This window comes from Zalophus californianus, chromosome 12, assembly GCF_009762305.2.
Source record: "Zalophus californianus isolate mZalCal1 chromosome 12, mZalCal1.pri.v2, whole genome shotgun sequence".
In the NCBI taxonomy this organism is placed as follows: Eukaryota; Metazoa; Chordata; class Mammalia; order Carnivora; family Otariidae; genus Zalophus; species Zalophus californianus.
Genome location: NC_045606.1, coordinates 37,854,966 through 37,882,837, shown reverse-complemented (window position 1 = coordinate 37,882,837; position 27,872 = coordinate 37,854,966). Strand labels below are relative to the sequence as shown.

General features: G+C 40.0%; 1 protein-coding gene across 1 annotated transcript; it reads left to right on the top strand.

Annotated features, from left to right (window-relative positions):
* Positions 1-347: 347 nt before the first annotated feature.
* LOC113911779 (serum paraoxonase/arylesterase 2) lies at positions 348-27,872 on the top strand. Its single transcript, XM_027574662.2, has 9 exons — positions 348-496; positions 9,822-9,892; positions 16,221-16,276; positions 20,634-20,799; positions 21,337-21,463; positions 22,950-23,150; positions 25,672-25,753; positions 26,495-26,623; positions 27,244-27,872. Exons 1-9 carry the CDS (start codon positions 423-425, stop codon positions 27,400-27,402), a joined length of 1,065 nt encoding a protein of 354 aa, XP_027430463.1. The 5' UTR covers positions 348-422; the 3' UTR covers positions 27,403-27,872.

The following is a 27,872-nucleotide window of genomic DNA, read 5'->3' as shown; positions in this document are numbered from 1 at the left end:
TTCCTACACCCTGTCACAGAAAGGAGTTAATTCCAACATGAATTATTTACAAGAAAGAATCCTGAATCTTCTCCTGTAATGAAAAAGAGTCTTTCAAACTTTATCCAGAAGTTTCTTGCCGGCCTATGGAGTAAGGGATGTCTGTGAAGACTAGGATGAGAAAGGTACGAGGGCTGCTTGAGGTTCTTGAGGGGGTCGTCGGTTTGGGAAAGGAGGTGGAGGAGTCCAAGTCTCACGCCCTTAACCTAAACTGGGGCGTCCGCGGGTGGGTGGGGGACAGTGCCGGGGGAAGCTGGTGGTGACAAAGGCCAAGGGCCGGGCGGAGGGCGGAGACGGGGCGGAGCGCGGCCCGAGCGGGGAGGCGGGCACCGCCCACCGTGCTCCCCGACCGGCGCGAGCGAGGCGGCGCCGGCTCCCGCGCCATGGGGCGGCTGGTGGCTCTGAGCTTGCTGGGAATAGCGCTGGCGCTGCTGGGCGAGAGGCTCCTGGCGCTCAGGTAGGTGGGCCCGCTCGCACCGGGCCGTCGGCGCGCGGCCTGGCTGGGGGCCGCCCTCCCCGAGCGGCCCCCGCCCGCGGGGCCCCAGGCCCGGGTGGCCGCGGGCGGCGGGCGAGGGCGTAGGCCGTGCAGGGCTTCTCGAGCTGCGGGGTGAGAACTCCTGATTGTTCTCAGTTCCTCAGCTTTTGGTGAACACCTCCGCCCCCGCCCCCCAGCCTCTAGCAAAACCCAACACAGTTTGGGCTGAATCTGGAGACTTTCTGGGAAGTTGAGAAGCCTTTGCTGCTTACTGAGGTTTGACCAGCGAGGGCTTTGTAGTTACACAGGCAAACCCAACGCTTTAACTTGAAAGCAAAACTATTACTCATGCATCGAACCTTTAATTACAAAGATTTATTTCAGGTCTTTGGTGCTGCTTCTCTTTGGTGCGCAAACCAGCCGCCGTCTTTTAATAAAGCTGCTCACCATCCCTTCCCTGCATAGTTGAGAAACTTTTCAGCTTTCTAATCTTGGCGCTGTAGATCGAAGATACTTGAAATACTCAGCTACTGTTCTTACATCACTTCCTTATTTATCTTCACTCAAGAACCCTGCAGCCAGAATGTCCAACAGCCCAAGCCTGGTTCATCTCCCAGTATTAATTATAATGAAAACCTCGATGGGTCGACATCAATAGTTTCTAAATTACCAACTCAAATTTTAGAAGCCTCATGCAAAAGGATTCCAGAAATACGGAGCACCTACTATGTATGGTGTGCCATCCTAGGCTCCTGTAATGGAGTGAGGCACAGTCCTTACCTTTAAGAGGTTCACCCTATTACAGGGGAGGAGAGAAATAAAGCAAATATATCCACTAGGATGTCCAGACCAGGTGCAAACAAACCCCTACAGGCTTAAGGGGGAAAGATTACAGCCCCCGAAGTTGGAGTTCAGGAGGAAGAGACTATTTGACATTGGCCTTGAAAGATGAGTAAAACACATATGGGGCCATCCTAGATGAAAAGTGCAGTGGGAACAGAGGGAAGAAGGTGGGGAAGTTTGGGGACTAGCAGTAGACCAACTTGGGGGAGCATAAAGTTAGGGGATGTGAATAGTAGGGGTTGGGGGAAGGATAGGTTTTGAGATGGTTAACTAGAAGTTCAAAAATTGGGGCCTGCTTTGATAGGCAGAGGAGGGTGTGTGTGTGTGTGTGTGTGTGTTTAAATATGAATCTGTTTAAACCATATAAAACATAATCAGTTGCTGTGCTGTAAAGCATAATTAACTGTGCTGCTGTAGAGATGAAACTGGAAGGATGGAATGGAGGAGAGCGATAGTTCTGGATCCTGGCTGGACATTAGAATCTCCTGGCCGGCTGATGTCTGGGCTGCACTCCCAGAGACTCTGATTCATCGGGTCTGCGTGGGGTCCAGGCATGAGTGGTTTTGATTTTTAAAAATTCTCCTTATAATTCTAATAATGCAGTTACAATTGAGAAGTAGTGGAACAGAGAGTGGGTAGACATGGGGAAACTAGTTAAGGTATTACAGTAGTTCGGAGAGAATAGCAGGACAGGGGCCCAAACTTGAGCCTCACTGATAAGGGTGGGGAGACTAAGGTGGTACCAGGGTTTCTGTCTCTACTGTCCTGTAGCTGGAGCTTCATCTGCTGATAAAGGGATGCAAGCAGGAGGAACAGTGTATGGTGGAGGGAGGAAATGGACATGTGGGCCTTAATTTTCATGTTATGTAAATACCCAACCTGCTCTGCAGAACATTCTTGAGTTGGATGATTTTGTATGATCTGTCCAGCTCTCAGTTTCAAAGGCAATACCACTAAATTCACAAGCTCATTAAATTGTCCTAAAGTTCAGGAAACCACCAGGCTTTCCACAAATAATGTTTTTTTTTTCTTCTTACTAATCTTAAAGTTTTAAATTTAAGTACCTTTGAATGATGTTACAGTTGCAAACCTAAGAAAAAGTAAATAAAGTTCACATACATAGAATGTACCTTATAGGTAATTCACAATTTAATGCATTTTTATAAAGATTTGACTGCAATAAGTTTTACTGAGCAGGGATTTTCTAGGTCGGTAACTTCATTGGACAGTTGAACTCCCAAATCAGGTGATGTCTTAAGAATGTTAATATGTGATAGGTGGCTAGATTTAGCAAGTAAAAATGCAGGATGCCCAGTTAAATTTGAATTTCAGGTAATCAGCAAATCATTTGGTAGTATAAGCATATCCCGTTGCAATATTGGGGCATAATTATACTAAAATATCACTCTTCCTTTGGAATTCAAATTTGGGCATCTTGTATTTTATCTGGCGACCCTGTGCTTGTGGAATATCAAGCGCCTGTTGTTTACAGAGTTACAGGTGGAGTGCTCAAATGCATAGCATCTCTCCTTTCAGACCCTTAGAGTCTGTTTTGAAAAGCGGCATGTTCCTACCTCTCCATAAGGAAAGGCTCTTCAAAACCCAGGCTTGTTTTTGTTTTTGTTTTTGTTTGTTTTTTGCTCTCATCTGGTGCCTGCTATTTCATTATCCTGTTTTTAGAGATGGCACCCAGGCACTCAAGTTATTTCTCTCCCCCAGGGTGCCCACTTAAATTTCAACTTGAATTTCAGATAAATAATGAATACTTTTTTTAGTATAAGTATGTCCCAGATGGATAAGTGGAATCAAAGCTGTCTCTTTCCTTCTGAACTGTAACTGGCTAAAGTTCCCAGGGGAGGATGGCATATTATACCCAACTTTTCCACTCCTCCCTGGTTGAGCAAAAGAGGGGGAAATAGAAATACACAAATATCCCCAGGCCAGTTACTACCTGTTGCAAAGTACACACCCGTGGATGAGTCATGAGACTTGAGCAGGAATCCCTAAAACAAGCATCTGAGCGTTCTGCTTGTTGCCTGACCGATTTTATGACAGCTGTACCAAAAAGCTATCCAGTCTGCTTTTGAACACTTCTGCAAGGTCAGGCTTTATTTTTAAACTACCACCCTCCTTATCATTTATTCTGTGACTACTGTGTTCTGGTCACTGTGTCAAAAGTGTCAAAAGTTCTTTATATTAAGCCAAAATGTACATTTTAAAAAAGATTTTATTTATTTCAAGAGGTGGGGGAGGAGGGCCAGAGGCAGAGGGAGAGAGAGAATCTCAAGCAGTCTCCCTGCTGAGTGTGGAGCCAGATGTGGGGCTCGATCCCACGACCCTGAGACCATGATCTGAGCCAAAATCAAGAGTCGGACGCTTAACCCACTGAGCCACCCAGGGGCCCCTACACCAAAATATACATTTACTGACATTTGGAAAGAAAGCCCTTTTACATGTATGCCTTCATTCAGTCTTCATATATGTCTTCCTTTCTATATTAGACATGTTAAAACTGAGGCTGGAGGGAGTCAGCTAATTAGTTCAACAGGTAATTAGTGCTGAACCTGTACTCCATGCCAGGGCTTCTGATTCCAAATACAGTTTGCCCCAGCTCCCCCACTGCCTCCGAGCTTTTCTGCCTTTGGAGCAAATTACTCCCAGCCTGGGGCGCCTGAGTGGCTCAGTCGTTAAGCGTCTGCCTTAGGTTCAGGTCATGATCCCAGGGTCCTGGGATCGAGCCCCACGTTGGGCTCCCTGCTCTGCGGGAAGCCTGCTTCTCCCTCTCCCACTCCCCCTGCTTGTGTTCCCTCTCTCGCTGTGCCTTTCTCTGTTAAATTAAAAAAAAAAAATCTTAAAAAATAAAATAAAAAATAAAAATTACTCCCAGCCTAAGATGCCTAATCACAAATTCTTAGTTACTAAGTACTACAAGCATTACAGGGGCCCGAGAGGTAAATTCCAAGGGGTGTTACAAGCCTGTACTTAAATGATAAAGCCCCTTCAGTAGTTCGTAAATTCAAAGGCGGTGAAACATGGAACAAAGTACTGCCAGGTAGTAACACTGTGTTCCTAGTTTGCTGAAGATAAGGCAACATAATAACTAATTGCCCCATCTCATCCCACTCTGGATGGGTAATGCTGTCTCCTGAGTGAAAGAAACAGAAATTGAGAGGCACCCGGGTGGCTCAGTCGGTTAAGTGTCTGTCCTCCGCTCAGGTCATGATCCTGGGGTTCTGGGATTGAGCCCCACTCGGCAGGGAGTCTGCTTCTCCCTCTTCCTGTGGCCCCCTGCTACTGCTCTCACTCTCTCAAATAAATAAATAAAAATCTAAAAAAAAAACTTAAAAAAAAAGAAAAATAGATTTCATGGTAATGATTGTTGGTTAAAATAAAACACATAGGATTCCAAAACAAAATTAAATACTATGTAAGTTAATACTAATTTAAAAACTTAAATACTATTACCAGCCTATTTTTAAAATCTAATGTATGATGTAATAATCATGCTCTGTGGCCAGATAGCCTGAATTCATTTCTTAGCTCCACTATTTACGTGGGTTCTTGGCTTTTTATTTCGCCTTTCTATGCCTCAATGTCCTAATCTGTAGGATGGGAATATTAATACTACCCACTACATAGTGAGGCTATGAAAAATACCAGAGTTCATTCTTATAAAGTGCTAAAGCAACACCAAATACATGGTAAGTGCTCAATGAAAGTTACTTGTAATGACAATGTTCAGGCAGGGGTTCTTAGACTTTTGTACCATAGATCCATCTGGCAGTCTGGTAAAGCCTTGGTTCCTCAGCATTATGCTTTTATTTAATTTTTTTTTTTTGTGGTGCCCCTCCTTTTTTTTTTAGTTTTTATTTTAATTCCATTTATTTAACATACAGTGTTATATTAGTTTCAGGTGTACAATATAGTAATTCAACAATTCCGTACATCACCCTGTGCTCATCACAAGTGCCCTCCTTAATCCCCATCACCTAATTCACGCATCTCCCCACCCACCTCCCCCCTGGTAACCATCAGTTTGTTCTCTATAGTTAACAGTCTGTTTCTTCATTTCTCTCTCTCTCTTTTTTTTACCCTTCGCTCATTTGTTTTTTTTTCTTAAATTCCACATATAAGTGAAATCATATTTGTCTTTCTCTGACTTATTTCACTTAGTATAATACTTTCTGCTCCATCCATGTCATTGTAAATGGCAAGATTTCATTCTTTTTTATGGCTGAATACTGTTCCATTGTATAAATACATACCACATCTTCTTTATCCATTCATCAATTGATAGACCCTTGGTCAGCATCATGTTTTTAAATGCATAAAATAAAACACATAGGATTCCAAAACAAAATTAAATACTATGTAAGTTAATACGAATTTAAATACTTAAGTACTATTACCAGCCTATTTTTAAAATCTAATGTATGATGTAATAACATGGGCTTCTTAATTAAAGCCTTAAATAGATATAAAGGTAGTTGAATATGTAGCAATAGATATTTTGAAGTAGCAGTGAGTACAAACGGTACTTTGAGATATCTGCAACTGAAATGTGATGTAACAATGTCTGATTTCTGTTATTGACAGACACAGGTACTGCTAGTAGAAAGTTCTGTGGTTTCTGCCTGCACTCATCATCAAAGGAGATACTTAGTTTCAGTTAGGTTTAAATAAAGATGTATTTTTTTCCCATCCCTGTTCATGGATCCCTGAATTTTACCCATGGACTCCTTAAAGGTCACTAGACCCCAGATTAAGAACATTGATGTACATGTTTCCAGTGGTGTCATTTGGGGAAATGATTGCTGGCTCAATTGAAGGAAAACTGTATTTTCTTTGCTGTATTATACCTATGATATAGTTGTAACTAAAAGGAAAATAACCCAATTTTAATGAAAAAGAAGAGGAAAGTGAGAAAAACATAAGGAACCTAGAGCAGTGGCGGTTGCCTGGAACATTGTATGTGAGGCTGGCTGTGGGTTAAAGGGAAGGAGTGCTGAGATTGATTCGCAATGTCTGCATGAGAGCAGACTGCTATCTCTGACCTAGTACATTCATAAGCATGCTAGGACAGAAAGTGCTAGGCAACAAATAGGCTATACCAAAATTATTTGTGTCTGTACCATTTGTTTATTTATTTTTAATTTGGCATGAATGTATTTAGGCTTCTTGATCTGCTAGTCCAAAGAGGTTTGTAGAGCTTTCTCTTGTATAGTCCCCCAAACTTCTTAAATCTCTTAACAGTTAGGAGTGCTTTCAGCTGCAAGTAACATACATCAAATTAATTGTAACATATACAAATGAAGGCTTATTTTTCTCACGTGATAAAAACTTTGTAGGTGAGTCATTCTACAGCTTGTCCCTTGAGTCCATGATCATATCAAAAACTTAGGTTCTTATATTTTTGTCCCTCAACCCTTCACTATTGGCATTATGTCCTCATTCTTCTCATGTTAAGAATACCGAATGGAGCACTGGGTGTTATATGCAAACAATGAATCATGGAACACTACATCAAAAACTAATGATGTAATGTATGGTGATTAACATAACATAATAAAATAAAAAAAATAAAAATAAAAATAAAAAAATAAGAAAAAAATAAAATGTATGATACACAAAAAGTAGTCTATCCCTGTTAAAATAAATAAATAAAATAAAAACAGATACATCTAAAAAAATAATAATAATACTGAATGGTTGTTATAGTCCTAAGCACCGCATGTGTGGTCAAATCATGAAGAAGGGAGAAGGGGGGGGTGATGCCAGTTAGCTCTCTTCTTGTGTCTGCCTTTTCTATCAGGAACAAAAATATCTTTCTCCAAAGCCTGAGTCATATGATTACCCCTAAATACAAAGGAGTCTGGGAAAGCAAATGTTTGGCTTGTCTGTCTCTGCAGTGGAAAGGAGTGAGGAAGAAAGGGGGTGAGGACGGCTTTAGGTTTGTCAGCTAAGAGGGCCTGCCACTCTGGAATACAGAAGTTCACTAATGGGTAGGGAACTGGTGGTGCTTCTACCAGGTAAAAAGCCTACCAATTTTCCACCAAAAGAATTTGAAAGTCTTCATGGGCCACAAAGGTTGGAAATAAAATCCTGTCTTTCTTTTATTATAAAAGAGAATTAAGAAAAAGTGATTTGATTAGGCAGAAGTTAATGCACAGCCCTTGTGTAACTTCAGTTTTAATAGTAGGCAGTCTGCATATTTAGAGATGATACTGTATAACTAAACTAGTTAATAAAGATTGCCCTATTGGCAATGTGTAGTTATCAGTCATTTATGCAGACCTAAGTTGACTTTAAAAAATACCCCATATTAAACTGTTCAAACACAACTGAATTTTATTTTATCCATATAATTTATCTTTGAAAAAGGTAGATGACAGTCCTTATTACCCCTATTTTTGGACAGTTAAATGAGTATAATAGGAGGTTGTATAAAATTGACACCCAAAGCAATCCATGATAGAGAAACTTAATGAAACTGCAGCTGGGACCTACTGACTCCATCTGTTTCTGGAATCATGCAGTGTTCACTGAACTTGGGAAGCCATCTAGCCTCATCCTTATTTTATGCATAAAGAAGACTGGGGCCCATAGAGATTCACCTGCTCATGGCCAGGCAGGCTTGCTGCTAAGGATCTCTTCACCCTTTTGGAGAAAAATACTGGAGTGGGTTAGAGCACTGCCTCTGGAAGGTTCTTCCAAGCAGGTGCCAGACTTCAGCAAAGTTCCTTCACCTCTGAGTCACTTCCCCCATCCCTAAAGTAGGGACAATGGTGCTTACTTCTTAGGGTTGTTTTAACAATTAAATGACATCATTCAGGTAAATCATATAGAAAATGGTGGACTCAATAAGTTTTAGCTGTTTTTATTGCTGATTTTCTTTTGCCACCCATGGTCATCAGCAGCAGCATCCCCATCCTCACTAAGTATCACTGCTACCCATTAGTCTAAATATACATGTTTTCCCCCCTTTAAATCACTCCTGGGACTTGTAAATGGGAGGTTTATTGTCTTTTTATAAAATGCTTTACTTTAAAATTTAATTTTTAATTTTTATTACATCTATATATTTAATATATTTATTTGATTCACTTTAATTTTGTTTTATTGCCCTATTGCTATGTTGTTTCAAAAAATTTTGACACTATTTGAATTATATGATTCAAAATAACATACTGATTTTTTAAAAAAGATTTTATTTATTTATTTATTTGAAATTGAGAGAGAGAGAGAACACAAGCAGGGCTGAGGAGCAGAGGGAGAGGGAGAAGCAGACTCCCCACTGAGCAGGGAGCCCGATGTGGGACTCGATCCCAGGACCCCAGGATCATAACCTGAGCCAAGGGCAGATGCTTAACCAACTGAGCCACCCGGGCGCCCCTCGAAATAACATACTGATTAACATTTTAATTAGAAACTTTATATATGATATGAGTTGCCAGATTATATAGTTGCTACCACCTCTTGGTAGTTCTGGGTTAGGTAGGCCTCGGCCTTCTTCCATGTTGCTGAGACCAGTAACCTTCCCCAAATTTGGTGTCTAGAAGTCAGACGCTGTCAAGGATATGAATAGGAGAGGGACAAGTGGCAAATGGTCATTTTTCTGTCTTAAATGTGGGGTACATTTGAAAAAATGTGAACTACTCTGCAAGCACTATTATGACTTATGACTGTAGAGAACAGAAAGAGAAGGTGAGAGACAGCAAGAGAAGAGGAGGGAAAGCCTACAGCATGTGGCTTCCAAAGAAGAGCTCCCAGATGTGTTTGGCCAAACTGCTTTGTGGCCCTCTCTCAGGACAGGGCGGTGGGGAAGGTATTTCATTACAGTTCACCACTTCCTCATTATTTCTGCGCCTTTACTTTTTGTGAAACAACAGCAACAAGTTCTTTTGTTACGGTAGTTGGCGTTCTCCAGAGTTCTCACCCAGTAAATATTGCGATGGGGATGGGACCTCCTCCACACGTTTCTTAACAGCTTCTGTGCGCCTGGCTCCAAAAAACGCCTGTTCTCTTGGCCTCACATCAGGCCCCGTGTCATCTTGCAGAGGGTCTGAGCGTTTCTCAGCTCTTCTGGGCCCTCAGCTTCTGCTTCTACATCTGGAGCTCTTCCGACCACACCAGAGCTGTGAGAAATGTGACCTGGTGCTGTGTTCGTCTTTGTTTGGGAACTTGCATTACAAGTTTTATTTGTTGAGTTATTGGCTTTCTTTTATGACCCACATTCACATATAGAACTCATATTCGCATTATAGAAAAGATGCATAGTGATATGCATTTTTATTTTAACTTCATTTCTGGTGCTATTTTATGTTCCTACCCTTGTTTTTCTATCTTTTCTTTTATGTGCTTTAGATTTATGCTGTGTTTTATGTATTGCTGTAAGCCTCTTTGAACCCTGTCTGCAACAAAGCAGGGAATACATAAACAGATAGATTTTTTTTTTTTTAAACAGAAATCGACTTAAAGCCTCCAGAGAAGTAGAATCTGTAGACCTTCCAAACTGCCACCTCATTAAAGGAATCGGTAAGTATGAGAAAATGCTTGTTATACACCTTACATTGTTTGGCCACCAACACGAAAAAACTCATTAACAGTATTTTGGCATGCTACTAGTGTTGATCAGAGGAAAAAATCACATTAAATCAACAAAAACCTCTTCAGTCAATCTTTTTTTTGATCTCATGCACCTGTATTTCTTCTCTCTCTCACTCTCCCTGCAATTTGTTAATTATTTGTGTAATCCTGTGTTTATTGTTTGATTTCTTGCCTGCTTAGTGACTTTTCTGAACTAGTTTTGTAAAGTCTGTATTCTTCGCTGAGTGTGGCCCCTGAGACCTGTGCTCTGTCAGCCTAGTTGTCGGCTAGTGAAGGTGTCAGAAGGAAGAGAAGTCACAAAATGGAAAATAAGAATCTCTCAAGAAAATCTCCATCCCTCACAGAAATAACTCCAGGGAGAAAGTTTTTCTTCTCTTTCCTGATATTTCCAGCTCAAATGCAAACAAATATATGCATACATATATATTTTTCACAAATGGCATCTTAGTATAAGATTATACTCTACAACCTGCTTTATTCCAAGTGCAATGTGAACAGCTCCCCACATCAACACATGTAGATCTACCTCATTCTTTGTCATGTTTGCAGGAACCATGGTGGATTTAATCATTTCCCTCTTACCGCACATTTGGATGGTTGTAGTTTTTTTTTTTTTTTTTTTTTTTGCAACTACAAACAAATCAGTGAACATCATTGTACATAGAGCTCTTGTATATCGGCAGGATAAATTCTTAACGGTGAGATTGTTGTTCAGGTAGCATGTGTGTTTAAAGTTTTGGATAGTCAGGGTGCCTGGGTGGCTCAGTCAGTTAATTGTCTGACTCTTGGTTTCAGCTCAGGTCATGAGCTCAGGCTCGTGAGATTGAGCCCTGCATCGGGCTCCACTCTGAGTGTGGAGCCTTCTTGGGATTCTCTCCTTCTCCCTCTGCCCCTCCCCTCCCCCTCACACACACTGTGCACACTCACACTCTTTCTCCCTCTCACTCTCTAAAAAAATAACTAAATATTAAAAAAATGTTTAAAGTTTTGATAGTCATTGCTAAATTGCCCTGGAGTCGGCAATGCTGATAAACTCAGTACCTCCTATTTATAAACACATTCACTATAGACAGGGCTCAAAATGCTCTTTGAGCAAAAACAAAGTAGTGATCCTTTGCTGGATCACACACAAAAAGGCTTCATTTTCATGAAACCTATCAGTTTTCAGAGCAGCCTTCTCTACTTCAGAGTTTCTTTCCGGTTCTGTTATTTGCCTCTCCTTCACACATCTGTTTTTTATGTGCCCTGTCTCCTAGTTTCCATTGCCACTTTGGTACTTTTTCCCAGTCCTATCTCCCTGGGCCTAGACTCCTTGACTTCTTTCTCCTGGGGCTTCTCCTCTTTGTTACTGTTGCCCATACACTTAGCAGGAAGATACAAACTCAGGATCAAATAGCAGACTGACTAGATCTGTGCCAGATAAGGCAGACAGTTCTAGAAATAAGGTTGTCTGGAGTCCCAAGAAACTCAGCCACTGCGCCCTGCCTTCTGACTGCAGTCATGAAGAGCCCCCTCAGAACTGGCCGCTAAGCAAGAGCCACATGGCATCTGTGAGGGATGTTGTACAAGGTTGGGAGGTTGAGTCCATGATCTCAAAGGTTACTGTTGCTACTGAGTTAATAATTGTCACATTATTAAACAGCCCTTGGCCCTGTGGTGCCCACCTCCTGTGAATTCAAGTCTCAGAGTAGACAGTAGGGCACAACCAGACACATTACAGGATGAACCGCCAAGTGTATTGCTGTTACAACTCACTGGGATGGAGGGCTCCTCGGAGAAAAACAAGCCCGAAGACATTTGTATTCCGAACAGGCATCTGTCTGTGTTTGTGACCTTTATGTTGTGATGTGTGTGAGCTGCTGTCTGGAATTGGAAAGAATGAGGAAATATGTCACCTATGGCCCTTCTTGTGAAGTGTTTAATGCCTCTGAGGCACTTCAAAAGGCAACAGAGCGAAACGATGAGTGATTAGAAGCACATTTGGGATACATTTTTAGATCTAATTAGAATTGTGCTTTTCTTCCTTTCTTTTTTTTGTTTTTGCTCTGTGGTTAGCACGCACTGTATGAACATTTGTTGAATGCTATGTTAGTGATGACTAATGGCTAGTAATAGCATGTGGTTATATGTTTTCAGTAACAGTCGCCTCTTCAGTGGTCTTTTGATCACAAGGAGTAACAGTGTGCTGGGCATGTACATTCCCATACAGGCAAAAGCAACTTCTTATGGTAGGCAACAAGGGTAGAAGGTTCTCTTTTTTTAGTATGCACTTTGGAAACAGTGGTAGCCATGCACTTGAGGCCAACAATCCCTCTAAGAATTAAAACCACTTTCCCCTACCTTTCCGTCCCCATCCACATCCATACTCACACACCACCACACACACACACACACACACACACACACACACACACACACCCATTCCAATGCTACATTCACCATGACTAGAAATGAACTCTTCGCAATTCTTCGGTGCTTTATACATATCATCTCAGGTCTTTCTGTTTTAATCAACAGTAGTCATCTACCACATATCATACAGGATGTGTGTGCCTTCTGTAGGAGCACAAAGTAGGCTCACTGTCCCATTTTTTGTATTCCTTCCCATTGTATCTTACAAGAAACCAAGCTCTCACCCAAGATTTGGCCTAATATCAACATCTAAATAATAAAAATTATAATGACAGGAGCTAGTTAAGTCTATTTGAGGCTTAAAAGCTTAAAACATTTTCTAAATGTCTTTGAAAATGCGGGCATTCAGAGTTCTGGACGAAAATAAAATTTTGAATGGATTGTCTCTTTGAGTTAATTAGTGGTTTTATACACTTGGCAATCAAGACCTTTACAAAACTGCTGCTGGGGAGATTTAAAAAAAGAAAAAAAGCATTGAAGTTTGCAGCCCTTGTGATCAGTTACTTTACAGTCTACCTATGAAGGGAAAACAAAATATACACTGCTGTGAGATTTAGATTTCTTTTTTCTTTTCTTTTTATGACGGAGAAGGACCCAAAGCTCAGAGAGGTTTAGTACCTTTTGCAAATTCTCTTTCCAATATAGTTACCTCCTCCCAGAGTGATTAACACACATACCTCACCAGTGAGCCAAAAGAGTGAACAATAAAAAGGTACATTATATCTCAGGTAATCTATTGGGAATGGCAAGGGCTGATTTGCTGTTATAAAGTTACACCTAGAGGAGAGAGAAATTTATCATCTCTTACTTGGCCATCCAGAGATAAGCAAATGGCCTAGGGTGATAAGATGACTACGGGCTCTGTGTGGCCAATCTGGTACAAAGGCTGATGAGGCAACACAGTTGTCTTCAACATATTGCTTCTTTCTTGGTCCAAGACTATAGAACTCCAGTTATGGCCACTTCCCAGCAAGAAAGGGTAGAAAGAACATTGACATGGCTATTATTTTTAGTTATTTTACCCAGAAATTGCATGCATACTGTGCTCTCACATCCCATTAACCTGAACTGAGGCAAATGGCCTCACTGTTGCAAGAAAGGGTAGAAAATATCTGTGGCTATGTTGCCAGGCCCCTGGAGCTGAAAAGGAGGAAGGGGAGTATGGATAGTAGGGAGCAGTTAGCCATCTCTGACACAGGTCATTACCAAAGGAATAAGGAAAAATAAAAAATCAGATGTGCCAAGCTAGAAGACTTTCTAGCACAAGAGGGTTTTGAAAAAGTTTTTAAAGAAAAGTGCAGGGCACCTGGCTGGCTCAGTTGGTTAAGCGACTGCCTTCAGCTCAGGTCATGATCCTGGAGTCCCAGGATCGAGTCCCGAATCGGGCTCCCTGCTCGGCTTCTCCCTCTGACACTCCTCCCTCTCATGCGCTCTCTCTCTATCTCATTCTTTCTCTCTCAAATAAATAAATAAAATCTTAAAAAAAAAAAAGAAAGAAAGGAAAAGAAAAGTGCAGACTGTGGATTGGTGAAGATCTTGGGAGGAGGCATGGAAGCAGAACTTTTGGGGGGAAAGCCAACCTCTGGAATTGACCCCAGTCAAATTTACAAAGTGTCTTCAGAGAGGAACCAGCGATGGTTCTGACAGAGAGAACCCATTCAGTGCTAGGTTGTCTTTTTTCTCTGTGCTTTTAAGTCAGAACAAAAGTCCCAGCTTCCCAGTTTGTGACCTTGAGCAATTTGCCAAACCACCCAAAGGCTCTATATCTATATTCTTAACTTTAAAATAAGAGATAATAATATTGCTTCTTAGGGTGTAGGAAATTATGTGAAATAATGTATGTAAAGTGCTTACAAGGAGCCTGGCCCTTGGTAAACACTGTATTTTAGTAGCTATTACTATTACTACTCCTATTATTAAATTAGAGGAGAAAAAATTTCTCCAGCATTGACTACTCTCGCAGTAATCACACCAAAGAGGTGATACGAAGTGATAAAATTCTCTTGTAGTAATGGATATAGAAATGAAGATGGGGAGGGGGATAGATCCGGAAAATATTCTAAAGAAAACTGCAGATAAGACTTTTTTTTTTCTTCTTGGAATTAGGCAGTGGGGTTAAACAGAAAGAAGTTACAGTGTGGTTGAAATGAAAATATATTTTAAAAACGTTCTTTTCTTGATTACGAAAACAATACTATTGTTTGTAGAAAATTTTAAACAAAGAAAAGTATAAAGAAGAAAATGAAAATCACTCATAATCCTACCACCCAAAGAAACCTCCTTAATTTATTTCTATGTATCTTTTCTTGCGCTACGTGTATGAGTATGTACACGTTGAAATTAAATTGTTTTAAGTAATTTTTCAGGAACAACCAATTTTATTTAATTGACTTCCTACTAAATGGATCCAGAAAGTAAACCTTGGACTGACATGTGCATGTGAGTGTGTTTGTATGTTTGTGGTTGCAGGTACACAAACATGGTGTTGAGTTCCCCTGATCCCTGCTCATTACCAGTTGAGAACCACCATGGGACTAGAGACTAGGGATTCTTAACTTTTTTTGCCGTATTGCTGACCCTTTTTTAAACCTGCTGAAAGCCAAGGATCCTTTTCATAGAAAATTTCTCAGCTGAGCCTACAGATGACATTTTGCACTGCATAGAATTTTAACAAGTTCACAGACTCTAAAACCCATTTGTGGCTCCTTAGGAATCCACAGACCCAGATTAAGAACTCCTCCATTATGCCAGGCGTAAGTATATATATATATCTTCTTGCCAAGGAGCAGGAATTGCAGGTGTTCATGATTGCAGTCATCTTTACAAAGTGAAGTTCTTGGCATTTGTATTTTCTTTTCCTTTTCTCCACTATGACAGAGCCAGTGACACTGGAGGCAATGAGCCAAATGCAAACTCATGAATCAAAACCAAAATGGCTGCTTAGATGCTGTTTGTTTTTGACAACCTAGAAATAATCTTGGAGAAAGCCTTTGGAGAGGCCTTAAAGGGGAAGATTGGATTTTGTGGATTCAAAGAATGTGTCATGATTTGGCTTAATCTAAGCCATTTTTATTCCTCTTTTCTTGTGTTTGGGTCTATTATCTGTCTGTGGAATTTACACAGTGAGACCACTGGGAAGGTCTTATGTCTAATTATTTGCTGTGCTGTGTGGAGTGGACTGCAGGCAATCAATAAACAATCAATAGTAATTGTAGCCTGCTCAGAGACGAGCGTTAGAAGACTAAGCTGGCTTAGGTGCATGGTATTTTTCATTAATTTTCTTTTGCTGGTTGTTTTCTATAGTTTAAAGCCTAAATTTAAAGATTAAATGGAAAGCTTTCTTTGCTTATGAGAACAAGCAGACATTGTTTTTTAAAGAGGGACTATATAATCCCAGGTGTTTTATCTCTGTTAATGAGAGAAATGTCTGTGTTTGCTTCAGATTGAATGAGCAGAGAAAGGGACAAGAATATTTGCATGGTTAAATGACTAGGAGCCCTTCTCTCTGAAAGTAATATTCCCCTGATGTCAATTACTTTTGTACAGACATCTGGATGTTTATCATAAGAGTGTACAGATGTCAACTTTTTCTGTATTATAGCTGGAAATGTAGTGATTACTTGACTTTGATTTGAGTAAACATAAAATATCTAACATTTAAAGTCAGAGGTTCACTGCAGGAAGGGATTTAGACTGACGTGTATTAAAGAGAGTGGTTGGTTCCTTGGAAAAAATTAGAACCATTCCTAAAAATGCAGGCACTGATAAAGTAAACTAAGTCCCAGTTATATCTAACAAATAACGGAATTTGAATGTGACATTTATCTATTTCTTGAACTTACAGAAGCTGGCGCGAATGATATTGACATACTTCCCAACGGTCTGGCTTTCCTTAGTGTGGTGAGTATCTCCTTCATTCGCCAGTCTCAGTGGAGGAGGTACAGGGGAGTTTGATGAGCCCTGCAGAGCAGTAACTTGTTTTTTAAATTCCTCACTTTTTTTCTTTTTTTTTTAAAGATTTTATTTATTTATTTGAGAGAGAAAGAATGAGAGATAGAGAGCACGAGAGGGAAGAGGGTCAGAGGGAGGAGCAGACTCCCCGCCGAGCAGGGAGCCCGATGTGGGACTCGATCCCGGGACTCCAGGATTATGATCTGAGCCTAAGGCAGTCGCTTAACCAACTGAGCCACCCAGGTGCCCTAAATTCCTCACTTTCAAAAATATGTTCTGGAAAAAAAAAAGACAGTTTAAACAGGATTTTGGAAAATGTCCTCAAGCTTATCTAAATGTAGAGATGAAAAAGTCTTTGCCACTTGATTAATTGCTCTTTATGTCCCCACTGTATTGCACTAAAATATTTCAATGCAATCTGTGTTTTGAAAGTTTCTTATTAAAAAGCATACTTTGGACATTGTTGTGGATATTCCATACTCCATTATAGTCTTTTAAATACAGCATCTGTCTCTCTTTCCATTACTCAATTTTAAGCTCATATTCTTGCTGTTATTGTTTACTTTTAAACAGTATACCAACTTTCCCAGACCAAGGCTTTTCCTTTCCTTCTTTTTCCAAAAACCCTGAATAGCCTCTTGTGGAAGTCACCAACTGAATTTATTTATGCCCTTCACTTTTGCCTTAATTCTTAGAAGCTGAAAAATAACCACTTCCCTGGGCCTACATTAGACAGACTGTAAAATTGATTGGCCTGCTTGCTAGCCTACACCAGTTATCATCTAATTGGAAAACCGTGTAAGTGGGCGATTAGAAGTTCTGACCACCTTTCTTCCCTGGCTTGGGCCCCCAGGAGTGTCCTTGCATCGTCATGGGTTTGGCTTTTCTTGAGGAAGCCAGCCTGTGATGATTCTGTTCCCTTGCAGCATCCATTATTTTCAGGCTCTGAGACTCAGGTGTGAAAAGCATGGAGATGCTTTCGAAGAGTCACAGCATTAATAAAAGAGTCGTCAGACCTATGGGAGAGGTGAGAGAACTTGGCTTGGAGGAGACTGAGGGTTAGGATACCGGTCAGGCTCCTGATGGTTTTTAGGTGGAACACTGAGCAGCTCGTTGTTACCACTGAGGGGAAAAAAAGAAACATTGCAGACTTGGGCAAGAACACTAATATTTATATTAAATTTTAAAAATACAGTCTCAAAAGACAAGGTTATGTAATTACCTACACAGAATGAGTAAAAGGTTATTTCTGGTAGGACTGTCGGTTTGTTTGGAAGCACATGCTTACACATGTCTATAGGCTTCGGAGAAAACACTGGGACGCCTTGTCAGAGTTGCTCATAACTAGAGATGCAAAAATCCTGAGGAAAGTAAAAATCACTTGCTTTTTTTTTTTTTTTTTTCTCCAGAAGAGGTATTCTCAGAGATTTTTGTAATCCAGAACTCACATGTTTCAAGATCTCAAGCCCCATAGGAGTAAGTCTGGATTAGGAGAAATGAGGTCTCCTCCAAGCACATAAATCTATAGTCATTTCCACTAAGGGGCTGATGACTGTCACAATGGTCTTGTAGTCATGTCATAGAATTTCTTCAGCTTTTTTGTCCTTCCTTGGTTATCTGACTGTCTTTTCTTTTTTTCAGATTTAGAAACAATCCCACTGTATTACTACTGATTTTTAAATTACTCAGCATTGTCTCTCCTGTTTCCCAGAATTCACTCCTTTCTAAACGAGTAACGTGTCTCACTGCAGCTGTCTTTCCCTCTTCCAAGCATGTTAGCCCGTCTGACCCATCCTGTTCCACGGTTATGGGTATGAGGGTCAGCCCAAAACCAACATCACACTTCGTGAAGAATTGGATGACACAAAATAGAATATAAGAAAGATTTAAATGGCAATGTGAGTGTACTTAACACCGCTGAAATGGTACGCTTAAAATGGTGAAGATTGTTAAGTTTTGGTATGTGTATTTTACTGCAAGTAAAAATAAATAAAACTTTTAAAAAAAAGAAAAAACAGATTTAAATGATAGGGAGCATTAAAATAATCATCACCATCCCTGCTAGAGCTTTCTGTGCCTTGAAGTCATGCTCTTGATTATGGGACAGTGATACAAAATAGAGATTATCGGCCAATGGAGTGGGGCTGTCATGTAGGGATAGCCTAATTCCGGTTTATTGCGCTTACTGAGCCTGCCAGCCTCGAAGTTTTATCATTTGGATGAATTTTTTTAAATTGGAGATAATTTCTATTATGTTGAATTTTGTGTGTAAAGTGAGACTTAATTTTTGTATACTTTTTTAATCTGCATAAAATATGCCTTAAAAGATCCACAAGAGAAAAGGCCGAGATTATTTCAGTGAGTCCCGAGAAAACATTAAGTAAAATTCAACCTTTCATTCCTGGTTGGAAGCTCCAAGAAATCTAGAAATGGAAGGTAATTTCTCTGAAACCTACAGCAGACATCATTCTTAGTGGTAAAACATTAGCGGCCTTCCCATAAATGTTTAGAAAAGGAAGAAAATGCCCCCAAATATTATAACCATCAGTAATCTACTAGAGTTCTGCATAACCCAATAAAACAAGAAAAAGAAATATGAGGTAGAAAAAAAAGGCAAAACTGCCATAATTTTTAGACATCATCATTACCTGCTTTTTAGATAATCCAAGACATTCAACTAACAGACTGTTTGACTCTCCCCCATGGGGAGAGTTCAGTGAAATGGTTGGAATCAAAATGAACATGTAAAACTTCACCAGCTTTCCCGTGCACAAGGAAGAACCAAGTAGAAACTGTAATAGTGATAAAAAAATAACAATAATAATGTTCCATTCAGAACAGTAACTTAATTTTCAAAGTTTATATAGAAAAATCAATGAGCAGAAATATCTAAGGACTACTTGGTGAAAATAAAACAGTGAGGCGTGGGATATGGGGACTCGCCATAAATATATTGGCTGTATATATAAATAAAGCTATAGTAATTAAAGAGGGGTGTATTGGTACAGGAATAGGCATGAGTCCCCAAACAGATCGGTATACAAAGGGATCTTGTACATGATAAAGGTGATATTTGCAATCAGTGGAGAAAGGACAAACTGTATGCCAGGCATGGCTCCAGGCCCTGGGATGGATGTAGAGTGAACAAACGAGACAAAGTCCTGACTCATGTTGCAATGGGGAGAGGACGAATCTGTGTCAGGTGGTAGCAGCACTTTAAGGAGAAGTAAAGGAAGGTGGGGCAGCGGAGAGGGACAGCTGTGCTGAAGGTGTGGTCAGGCTGCTGTTTATGTATGTCTAAATATGCATCTATGCCAAACAGCAATAAGTGCCATTTGACACAGATATAAAGCATCTAGCAGCCCTAGATCTTGCCGGGCAGGACAGGGCAGGGCAGGGCGGGGCAGGGAGCATTCCTAGGCGGAGGGAACAGTGTGTATAAAGGCCCTGAAGTGAGAGTGTGCCAGGTTTGCTTGAAGAGCATTAAGGAAGTCATGTGGCCAATAGGAGATGAAGGAGGAGACCTGGGGTGTTGGGGATGGGGAAGGTGGAGGAGGGTGCAGGACAGACCATACCGGGCCTTTAGTCAATCAGAAGAACTTCCACTTCGTAATCTGAGGGAGATGGAGTTTTGATCAGAGGTGTGACATCATCTGACAAAACCCGGATGCTGATGGGAGACCGGTCTTCCTTAGGGAAAGGCCAGAAAAAATCAGTAAGGGCATTTAATTGTGAGCTGTTGCCATAATTGTGGGGGTGGTTTGGACCGGGGCAGTCATAGTGGAAGTGAAGTGGTGAGAAAGGTTTGCATCCTTATGAAGGGATGTATTTTCAGGGTGAAGTCAACAGGATTTGCTGAGGGATTGGATCGGGGTGTGAGATAAGGAGGGGAGTCTTGACTGACACCATTCACCAAGACTTTGGGCTCTCTAGGAGCAAAGGGCAGGCCAAGGACTTGAGGGTCAACAGCCCATGTGTAAACTTTCACTTCTCCCCTCCCCCCCTCAACTCTGCTTGGTATCTCCCAGTCCTCCAACCTTCCGGTGATCACTTAAGAGACTACACCCCTAGTCTTGTGCCTCAACTCAGAAAAATCAGTTCCTATTCATCTTGCAGCTCACCAGCCCCCAATTCCTATTTTTTTCCAACGTCTCCTCTCTTCTTTCTTGCTCTTTGTAGTTGTAATGCTGCCACCTTTAACCAAAGTCTCTATTTATCATTTATTTATACAACCCTTTTTAGCTCATAAACACACTGAAGCCTCGATATTTCCTCTATATTTAACTTTTTCCTCTGTTTTGAAAAGGGTTTAAAATGTCCAGGACTCCACAGCTTTTCCCCAGATAAGCCCGGAGGGATACTAATGATGGATCTAAAAAAAGAAAACCCGAGGGCGCTGGAATTAAGACTCAGCCGTGGGTTCAATTTAGCTTCGTTCAATCCACATGGTATCAGCACCTTCATAGACAATGGTAAGAGCTGATGAGCTCCCCACATTGAGAAACTTATCACGGTTTGCAAATGACGGTGGAAAATAGATTTGGATCGAATCTGTGGTTAAACAGAACAATTAACTCATGAATTATTTCTGTATTCTTCATACAAATAAGTTGATCATTTGCCTCTCCAGCTAGCAGCAACTTAGACTACATTTGGAATTTCTAACAGTTAACACCTGGGAGAATGTTTAGATTTCATAACCTTTTTCATATATCTGTGATTATTGCATTAAAAAAGAGCTATATTTCTGAATTAAACTATAAACAGATTATTCATGAATTCTGTATATGGAGTGGAAAACACTCTTTCTTAAAGGTCAGGGGACCAATGATCAGAAATAACACCAGCCAGAGAGTGATGGGAAGGATGGGGAAGAAGAATGATCTGTTAGGTCGTCTAACAGCTTATACATTCAACCTTTCCCCGCCTGTGGTATTTAAATGTCAGTGTCTGCCCAGAGGTCCTATGGTTCTATCTTGTAAATTAACTCTGTTCTTTCAATTCTTTAGACGACACAGTTTATCTCTTTGTTGTAAACCACCCAGAATTCAAGAATACAGTGGAAATTTTTAAATTTGAAGAAGAAGAAAATTCTCTTTTGCATCTAAAAACAATCAGACATGAACTTTTTCCAAGGTACTTCGCCCTTTTGTTCATTCTCCAGTTTATCTCTGGCACTCACGTAATACCTCATGATGGTCCTCTCAGCCTTGATAAGAACTAAAATAGGTGTATGTATACACATACGTAAATGTGTGTGTGTGTGTGTGTGTGTGTGTGTGTGTGTGTGTGTGTGTGTGATTTCCTTGTAGAGCAGGGAAAGTCAATGTCACTCATAATAATCAGTGTTCTATGAGGACTCCCTTGAGAAATGATAAAACACTGGATTACAGGCGAGCTGCTCTTCAGGGCCATCTTGGGAGCAGAAGACAAGCCTCCCTGCTTTCCCTGCTGTCACCTTCCATCTCAGATGACTCATCACCCGAACCATAATACTTTGTCCTGCCAAGGAAGAGTAGCCTGCTTTAAATGAAGTCAGTGTGCTTTGTATGGGACTGCTACAAAGTGCTTCCAGCGGGGTTGTGGTAGCTGGGGGCTAATGGCCACACAGAGTTGGAGGGATTCAGACTGGGAGCAGGTCACTCCTACTTCCAGAACATTCAGCTGGTTGATCCTGTGGCTAAAAGAGAGTCATGTGTATCTCCCCGGCTCAGCTTGCGTTAGCCTACTGCTTCTTTCAGTTTGAACTTGGTGAATATTTTTAAATTTCTCCATCCCTGTCTAGGGCTTCTGCATGTAATATCCAGTCGTTCTTCCAAAAAATGCACTTCGTAATCAGTAGGAGCATAAATACTGTCCAGGCAGTCTCTGCATCGTGGTGAAGGGATGAGGGGAACTCACCTTCCCTGTAGCTCTGTTTTTCATTTAACAAAGAAGAAAGCAGCTCTTTTCAGAAATTTTTGCATAGGGTAATCGGAATTTAAATTTAATAATGCCCTTGCCTAACTGGTTTTAAAAATGTACTTGTTTTTAGCATATAAATCTCTCACCTGAAGCAGTGTACTCTGGCAATTTCATCATCCGTCTCTCTGCAAGTGTTTATTGAGTGCCCGTTCATTCTCGGCAGGTCGGCTTTGTGAGTCAGGTAGAAATTGAACAGTCAACCTTAGTTTGACTAATAACTAAGCAAAGGAACTCAGAAAAATCCGGCAACTGAGTAAATGAGAGCTAGGTAAATGTTATTGACAGCCTGACCAGCTCTGCAGCCAGTGAGGCTCTGTCCGGCTCTAGATAGCTATATCCTTTTGGACCCTTGTTAAACCCCACATTTCTTGCGGTCAAAAAACATATACCCTGTTGGCACCAAGTTCTTTTTTCTTTTATAAGAGTCCTGCCATAATTGCCAAATGACCTGTCTTCAGCTTACCTGTTATCATGCAAAATTGTTCTCTGAAAAATCGTATTATAGTAGATTACATATGACTATAGCCATGTGATTTTTAGCTGAGCTTTTCCTGGGAAACCTCTTACCAGAAATTTAAAGCACAGATTGTGTATGCCTTCTAATAAAGAGACCAGCTGTCTTCTTCTTTTCTCTCACATGTTAATTTTTCTCTTTCAGTGTGAATGATATCATAGCTGTTGGACCAGCACATTTCTATGCCACCAATGACCACTATTTCTCTGATCCTTTCTTAAAGTATTTGGAAACATACTTGAACTTACACTGGGCAAATGTTGTTTACTACAGTCCAAATGAAGTCAAAGTGGTAGCAGAAGGATTTGATGCAGCAAATGGGATCAGTATTTCACCTGACAGAAAGTATGATTCCTTATAAGAGTATCTTCCTTTCTCCTTAGTAGTGGTGCTGGGTCAAATTCTTCACTTTGCTTTTTTTTTTTTCCCCACGTAAGAAGCTTCCTTGATATTTTTTTGGCCTATGACATGCATAATATTTATAATACATGCATATAATATATTATATACATTGATGTATCTGTATAAAATGTTATTAAATAGATATAATGTTTATATGTAATATAAAATATATACTAAGCACATATATATTTACATACAATATCTAAATTTTGGTATATATCATTGTAGAATTTAATTTTGTAAATGTAAATTTTTATGAAGTGGGATAATATTTATATATACCTATTAAAGTGTGAGGTAGGTGTTTCTTTTTAAATAATTATACCTTTGTTTTATTGGCTGCATATTATTCCATTATAGGGATGATCCTAAAGTAATTTAACCAATTCTCTGTTAATGGATACATTGCTTTTCATATTTTTTTTATAAAAAATTTGTTTCTCACTTACCACTGAAGCTTCTCCAGATATTTTTAAGGAACGACTCCTCAAGGGAGCATTGCAACATAATCCATCTTCAGGTTTGGGGATGGTAACAGACAGACCTGGGTTTGAATGCCAACTGGGCATGGGCTAAAAGTGATGCTCTAAGCCCTTCCTCTCTGCACATTTGTACAATTCTTTCCATAGAACGAATCCCTCAAAATAGAACCACTTACTCAAAGAGTGACCCCTTTCAGTGGTAACTTTAATAGACATTGCCAAATTGCCCCCCCTCCCAAATTATCTCTCTGTTTCTGTGCGTCCAACCATAACATATAGAAAGGATATTAAATTTTATTAACTTCCCCTTGTACTACCTTAGCACACTGAACAATTTAAACTCCTACAAATATAACGTGAAATAAATTTGGCATTCCTTGACAACTAAATGTCTTTTTTCATGACACAATTTCTTCTTTCTTGTTGATTATAGAAGATGAATGGAGAATCATTTAAATTATCTCTAACTCTCCTGCCAAATCTGTTTTTCTCCCCCAACTCTCATCTTTCAATTACGAGACTCAAACTTTCCAGCACTCGAGCTGCAAACGATAATAATGAGAGAGGATTCAGCTCTCACTGCTTCTCTTGCACCCTCCCCGGCCAACCCGCGAGCCGGCAGTCCTCATCCCCCTTCCTTTCCCACTGATGCCTGCCCGCTTTCGGTTCTCATCCTCTTTGGCTAGAGTAGTAGACTATCTTCCAACTTGCTTTCAGTCCACTGACATTTTCTGCCTTGTTGCCAGTTTTGTCTTTCTGTTTTCCACAAGCCTTTAAGGCCCTCCAAAAGAGGGGGCTCGGCTGGCTTCATCTTTGACTCTTCCTGCTGAGCCCTGCCAGGTGCAAAGCAAATGCTCAGTACTTGTTGAATGGAACTGACCATTTGTTATTATGCCACTTTGTTATTCTAAAAGTTCAGTGGAACCCAATTGCTTATCCAATCGAGGCAAGCTAAAGGGTTGGACTTGCTTTAATAGGCGAGTTTCAACCTCCCTTTTTGACCGGTTTCATACTTTCCCTTCTTTAGACAAAGAACTCATTATTTTGCAAATATGCCTCTCTCATTCTTGCTCCTGTGCCTTTGCTCACATGTTTTTTTTTTTTTTTTTTTCTGCCTAGAAGGTGCTTTGTCCTCATTTCCTCAAATCCAGTCTCTCCTTCCATAGCCACTGCAGATGCCTTTCCTTTGCGAAGCCTTCTGTGTTCTCAGGAGTGAGATATTTCTTCGGTCCCTGAGGCCTGAAATCTTTCTCGTGCTACCAATCATGCTGTATTATTTGTTTCATGTGTACAAACCAGTCTGATCATCCCAACAGACTATAAACTTTTTAGGAAAAGCCTGCCTCTTCTTTATGTCCGTCACCATACTGAGCTCATGGCTTTACACGTGATAATTGCGCAAGAGAACAGTTGCCATGGAACGGTCAATTCAATGAGTAAAATTACCGTAAAGTAGTCCATTAATTCATCCTCCCTAGATGTAGACAGATTGTTCTGAATAGATACTTATCTCTTACTCTGAAAATTCTCAGTGTGTTAATAAATATTTTATTAAGTATGAAGGACTGTTAATACATAATAAAGTGTATTCTGTTCACCATATATTTCTACATGAAGATGATTCCTAGAAATATCAAATTATATCGTGGAATAGAAAAGCTTTTTTCTCGGAAGCCAGACATTTGGTTTGTTGTCCTTTCGGTGGCAAATATCAGACTTTATATTCAAAATAATATTCTATGTTACTTTTCCCCTTCCAAACCTTTTGAGAAATAATTTAACAATTCCATGATTGTTTGTAGCAATAATGAATTGATTTTGGAAGCTTACTTTTTAAATAAAAATTGACCTTTATCAAGCATTCCTTGAGGGCCCCTCATTGATTAACTTCTTGGCAGGTTATTAAGACTTACTCTTCCATACTGTATTAATGAAGCTTTATATTGGCATGGAACTCTAACCAGTGTGTCCTTTCTGTGAAGGTACATCTACGTTGCTGATATACTGGCTCACGAAATTCATGTTTTGGAAAGACACCCTAATATGAATTTAACTCAATTGAAGGTAAAATATTTATTTTCATATATCAAGTGGACCTTAGCCTATTATACTTTGTAATTTTGTAGTTACACTGTATTATAACAGTACTTCGCTTAGAACAGAATATGATGCCAGGGTTGCTATTCTGGGTTTTTAAATATTACCTCCCTACAACAGGCCAAGCCTCCTGTCCCCAGCAATCACAAGGACCGACTGATTACATGCAGCAGAGGGTTGGGAGTGATATTTGCATCAGATTTAGAGCCCATTCCATGAAGTACTGATGGTACCCAATGAATTCCAATAAGAATTTTCACAATTGAAAAGACTAATAGATGAATTCTGAAATGAAGATTTATGCACATTGTCAGCTCTTTCAATAATAAATGAAGGTAGAAATTGGGTTCCACACCATTATTATTTTCTTCCTGCTTGACAACACATATTTTAGATTGATTAAGAATTTCCTATTTTGCTTTGAATGAGTTCCTTGAGCTAACTGATCATTGTGCATCTTTTAAAGGAAAAGGAGTTCATTTTTTAGAGAGATTGATCATCACCCTAACTTTCTTAATTTCAGGGAATATGAAAAGTGGCTCTAAACCAGTTTATTAAATTTAGTTTAAGCCATATTTCTGTTAAAAGGGTGGAAGCAGGGAGCTGTGTATAATTTGCCCACATGTAGAGAGGCAAGAAAGGTTAGCCCTAAATTATTTAATCAAGTTTCTCAAGTCATTTAGATATTGACATTTTTTCATTTGGAAGGTACTCAAGTTGGATACACTGGTGGACAATTTATCTATCGATCCTTCCTCGGGGGACATCTTGGTAGGCTGTCATCCTAACGGCCAGAAGCTCTTCATTTATGACCCGAACAATCCTCCGTCATCAGAGGTTTTTCTGTTTTTTTTAAACCTTAATTTTTCAACTTTAATTGTCCAAGTCCTTTTGAACTAATAATACAGAAAACTGTCACGGGGACAGTTTGTTCAGTAATTTTAAACCAAGAATACAGTAAACTTATGCAGTGATTTTGTAAGTGCTTTAAGCCAATAATTGGCAGAATTTCACTTATTCAAATACTTTTAGAAAGATAATCTTTTGATGTATTAAATTATGGTAGAAACTAGTCAAAAGGCCTTTTCTATAAAGACATGTGCCCTCCTTGTGTGGTAGACTGGCAATGTTTTTAAATACCTGGCTTATTGTCAGCTCCCCACATGACATGACTTCTGTTCATGCTAGCGTAGTGTGGAAGTATTTCCATTAATGCTCAATTACTATAATAACCCGAAATCCTGTGTTGGCATGCAGTAGCTAGATGGTTTAAGAAAGTACTTTCTTTGAAGGCTTAAAAAAGTACTTTAATTTAAACATTAAAAAGATTGGTAACTGCTGTTTTCAACAGCATGTCCTCTTAATTATTGTGTCGTTGTGGAAGACAGGGATTATTGGCGATTGAGTGACATGGGTGTATGGTGGTTCGGTATTAATCTTCTGTATCCCCTGAATAGGTTCTACGCATCCAGAATATTCTATCTGAGAAGCCTACTGTGACTACAGTTTATGCCAACAACGGGTCTGTTCTCCAGGGAAGTTCTGTAGCCTCAGTATATGATAGGAAGCTGCTCATAGGCACTTTATATCACCGAGCCCTGTTTTGTGAACTCTGAATTGTACTTTTGGCATGCAAGTGTGCTAACTTCTTTTAACACTTAATTTTCTATGAATTGCTAATTGTGTGGAGATTTAACTGGCAAAATGGGCCCAGAAATGTATGACCTGTATAGTTAATTTTATTTCAGTAAGGAAAGGCCCCTTCAGTTCTGATAGCACTTTTAACATAAAAGGCAAAGGGACAGTTTTTAAAAATGTGGAGTGAAGGAGAGAGAAGACAGCTGCTTCCAGTAAAGTGGATTCACGGAACAAAACGAACCTCGTCTCTGCCTTCCAATTGCCAGAGCATGCATTCCACCGAAACAGGGTAGACTGCATTTCCTGAAAATGTGAGTGACCTCAGCTCCAACAGTGTGACCACTGTGAGTGTTCAGAACTACTGATAGGTAACATTTGGATGTTTTGTACTTACATCTTTGTTTACTGTTAATGCGTTGGAGTTCTATTAAAGGCTAACTAAAATTCA

Coding starts and splice junctions, on each gene's coding strand:
- LOC113911779 (XM_027574662.2), top strand. CDS start 423: ATGGGGCGGCTGGTGGCTCTGAGCTTGCTGGGAATAGCGCTGGCGCTG. Junction 497..9,821: donor GAGAGGCTCCTGGCGCTCAG/GTAGGTGGGCCC, acceptor TTTTTTAAACAG/AAATCGACTTAAAGCCTCCA. Junction 25,754..26,494: donor TGAATTTAACTCAATTGAAG/GTAAAATATTTA, acceptor TTCATTTGGAAG/GTACTCAAGTTGGATACACT.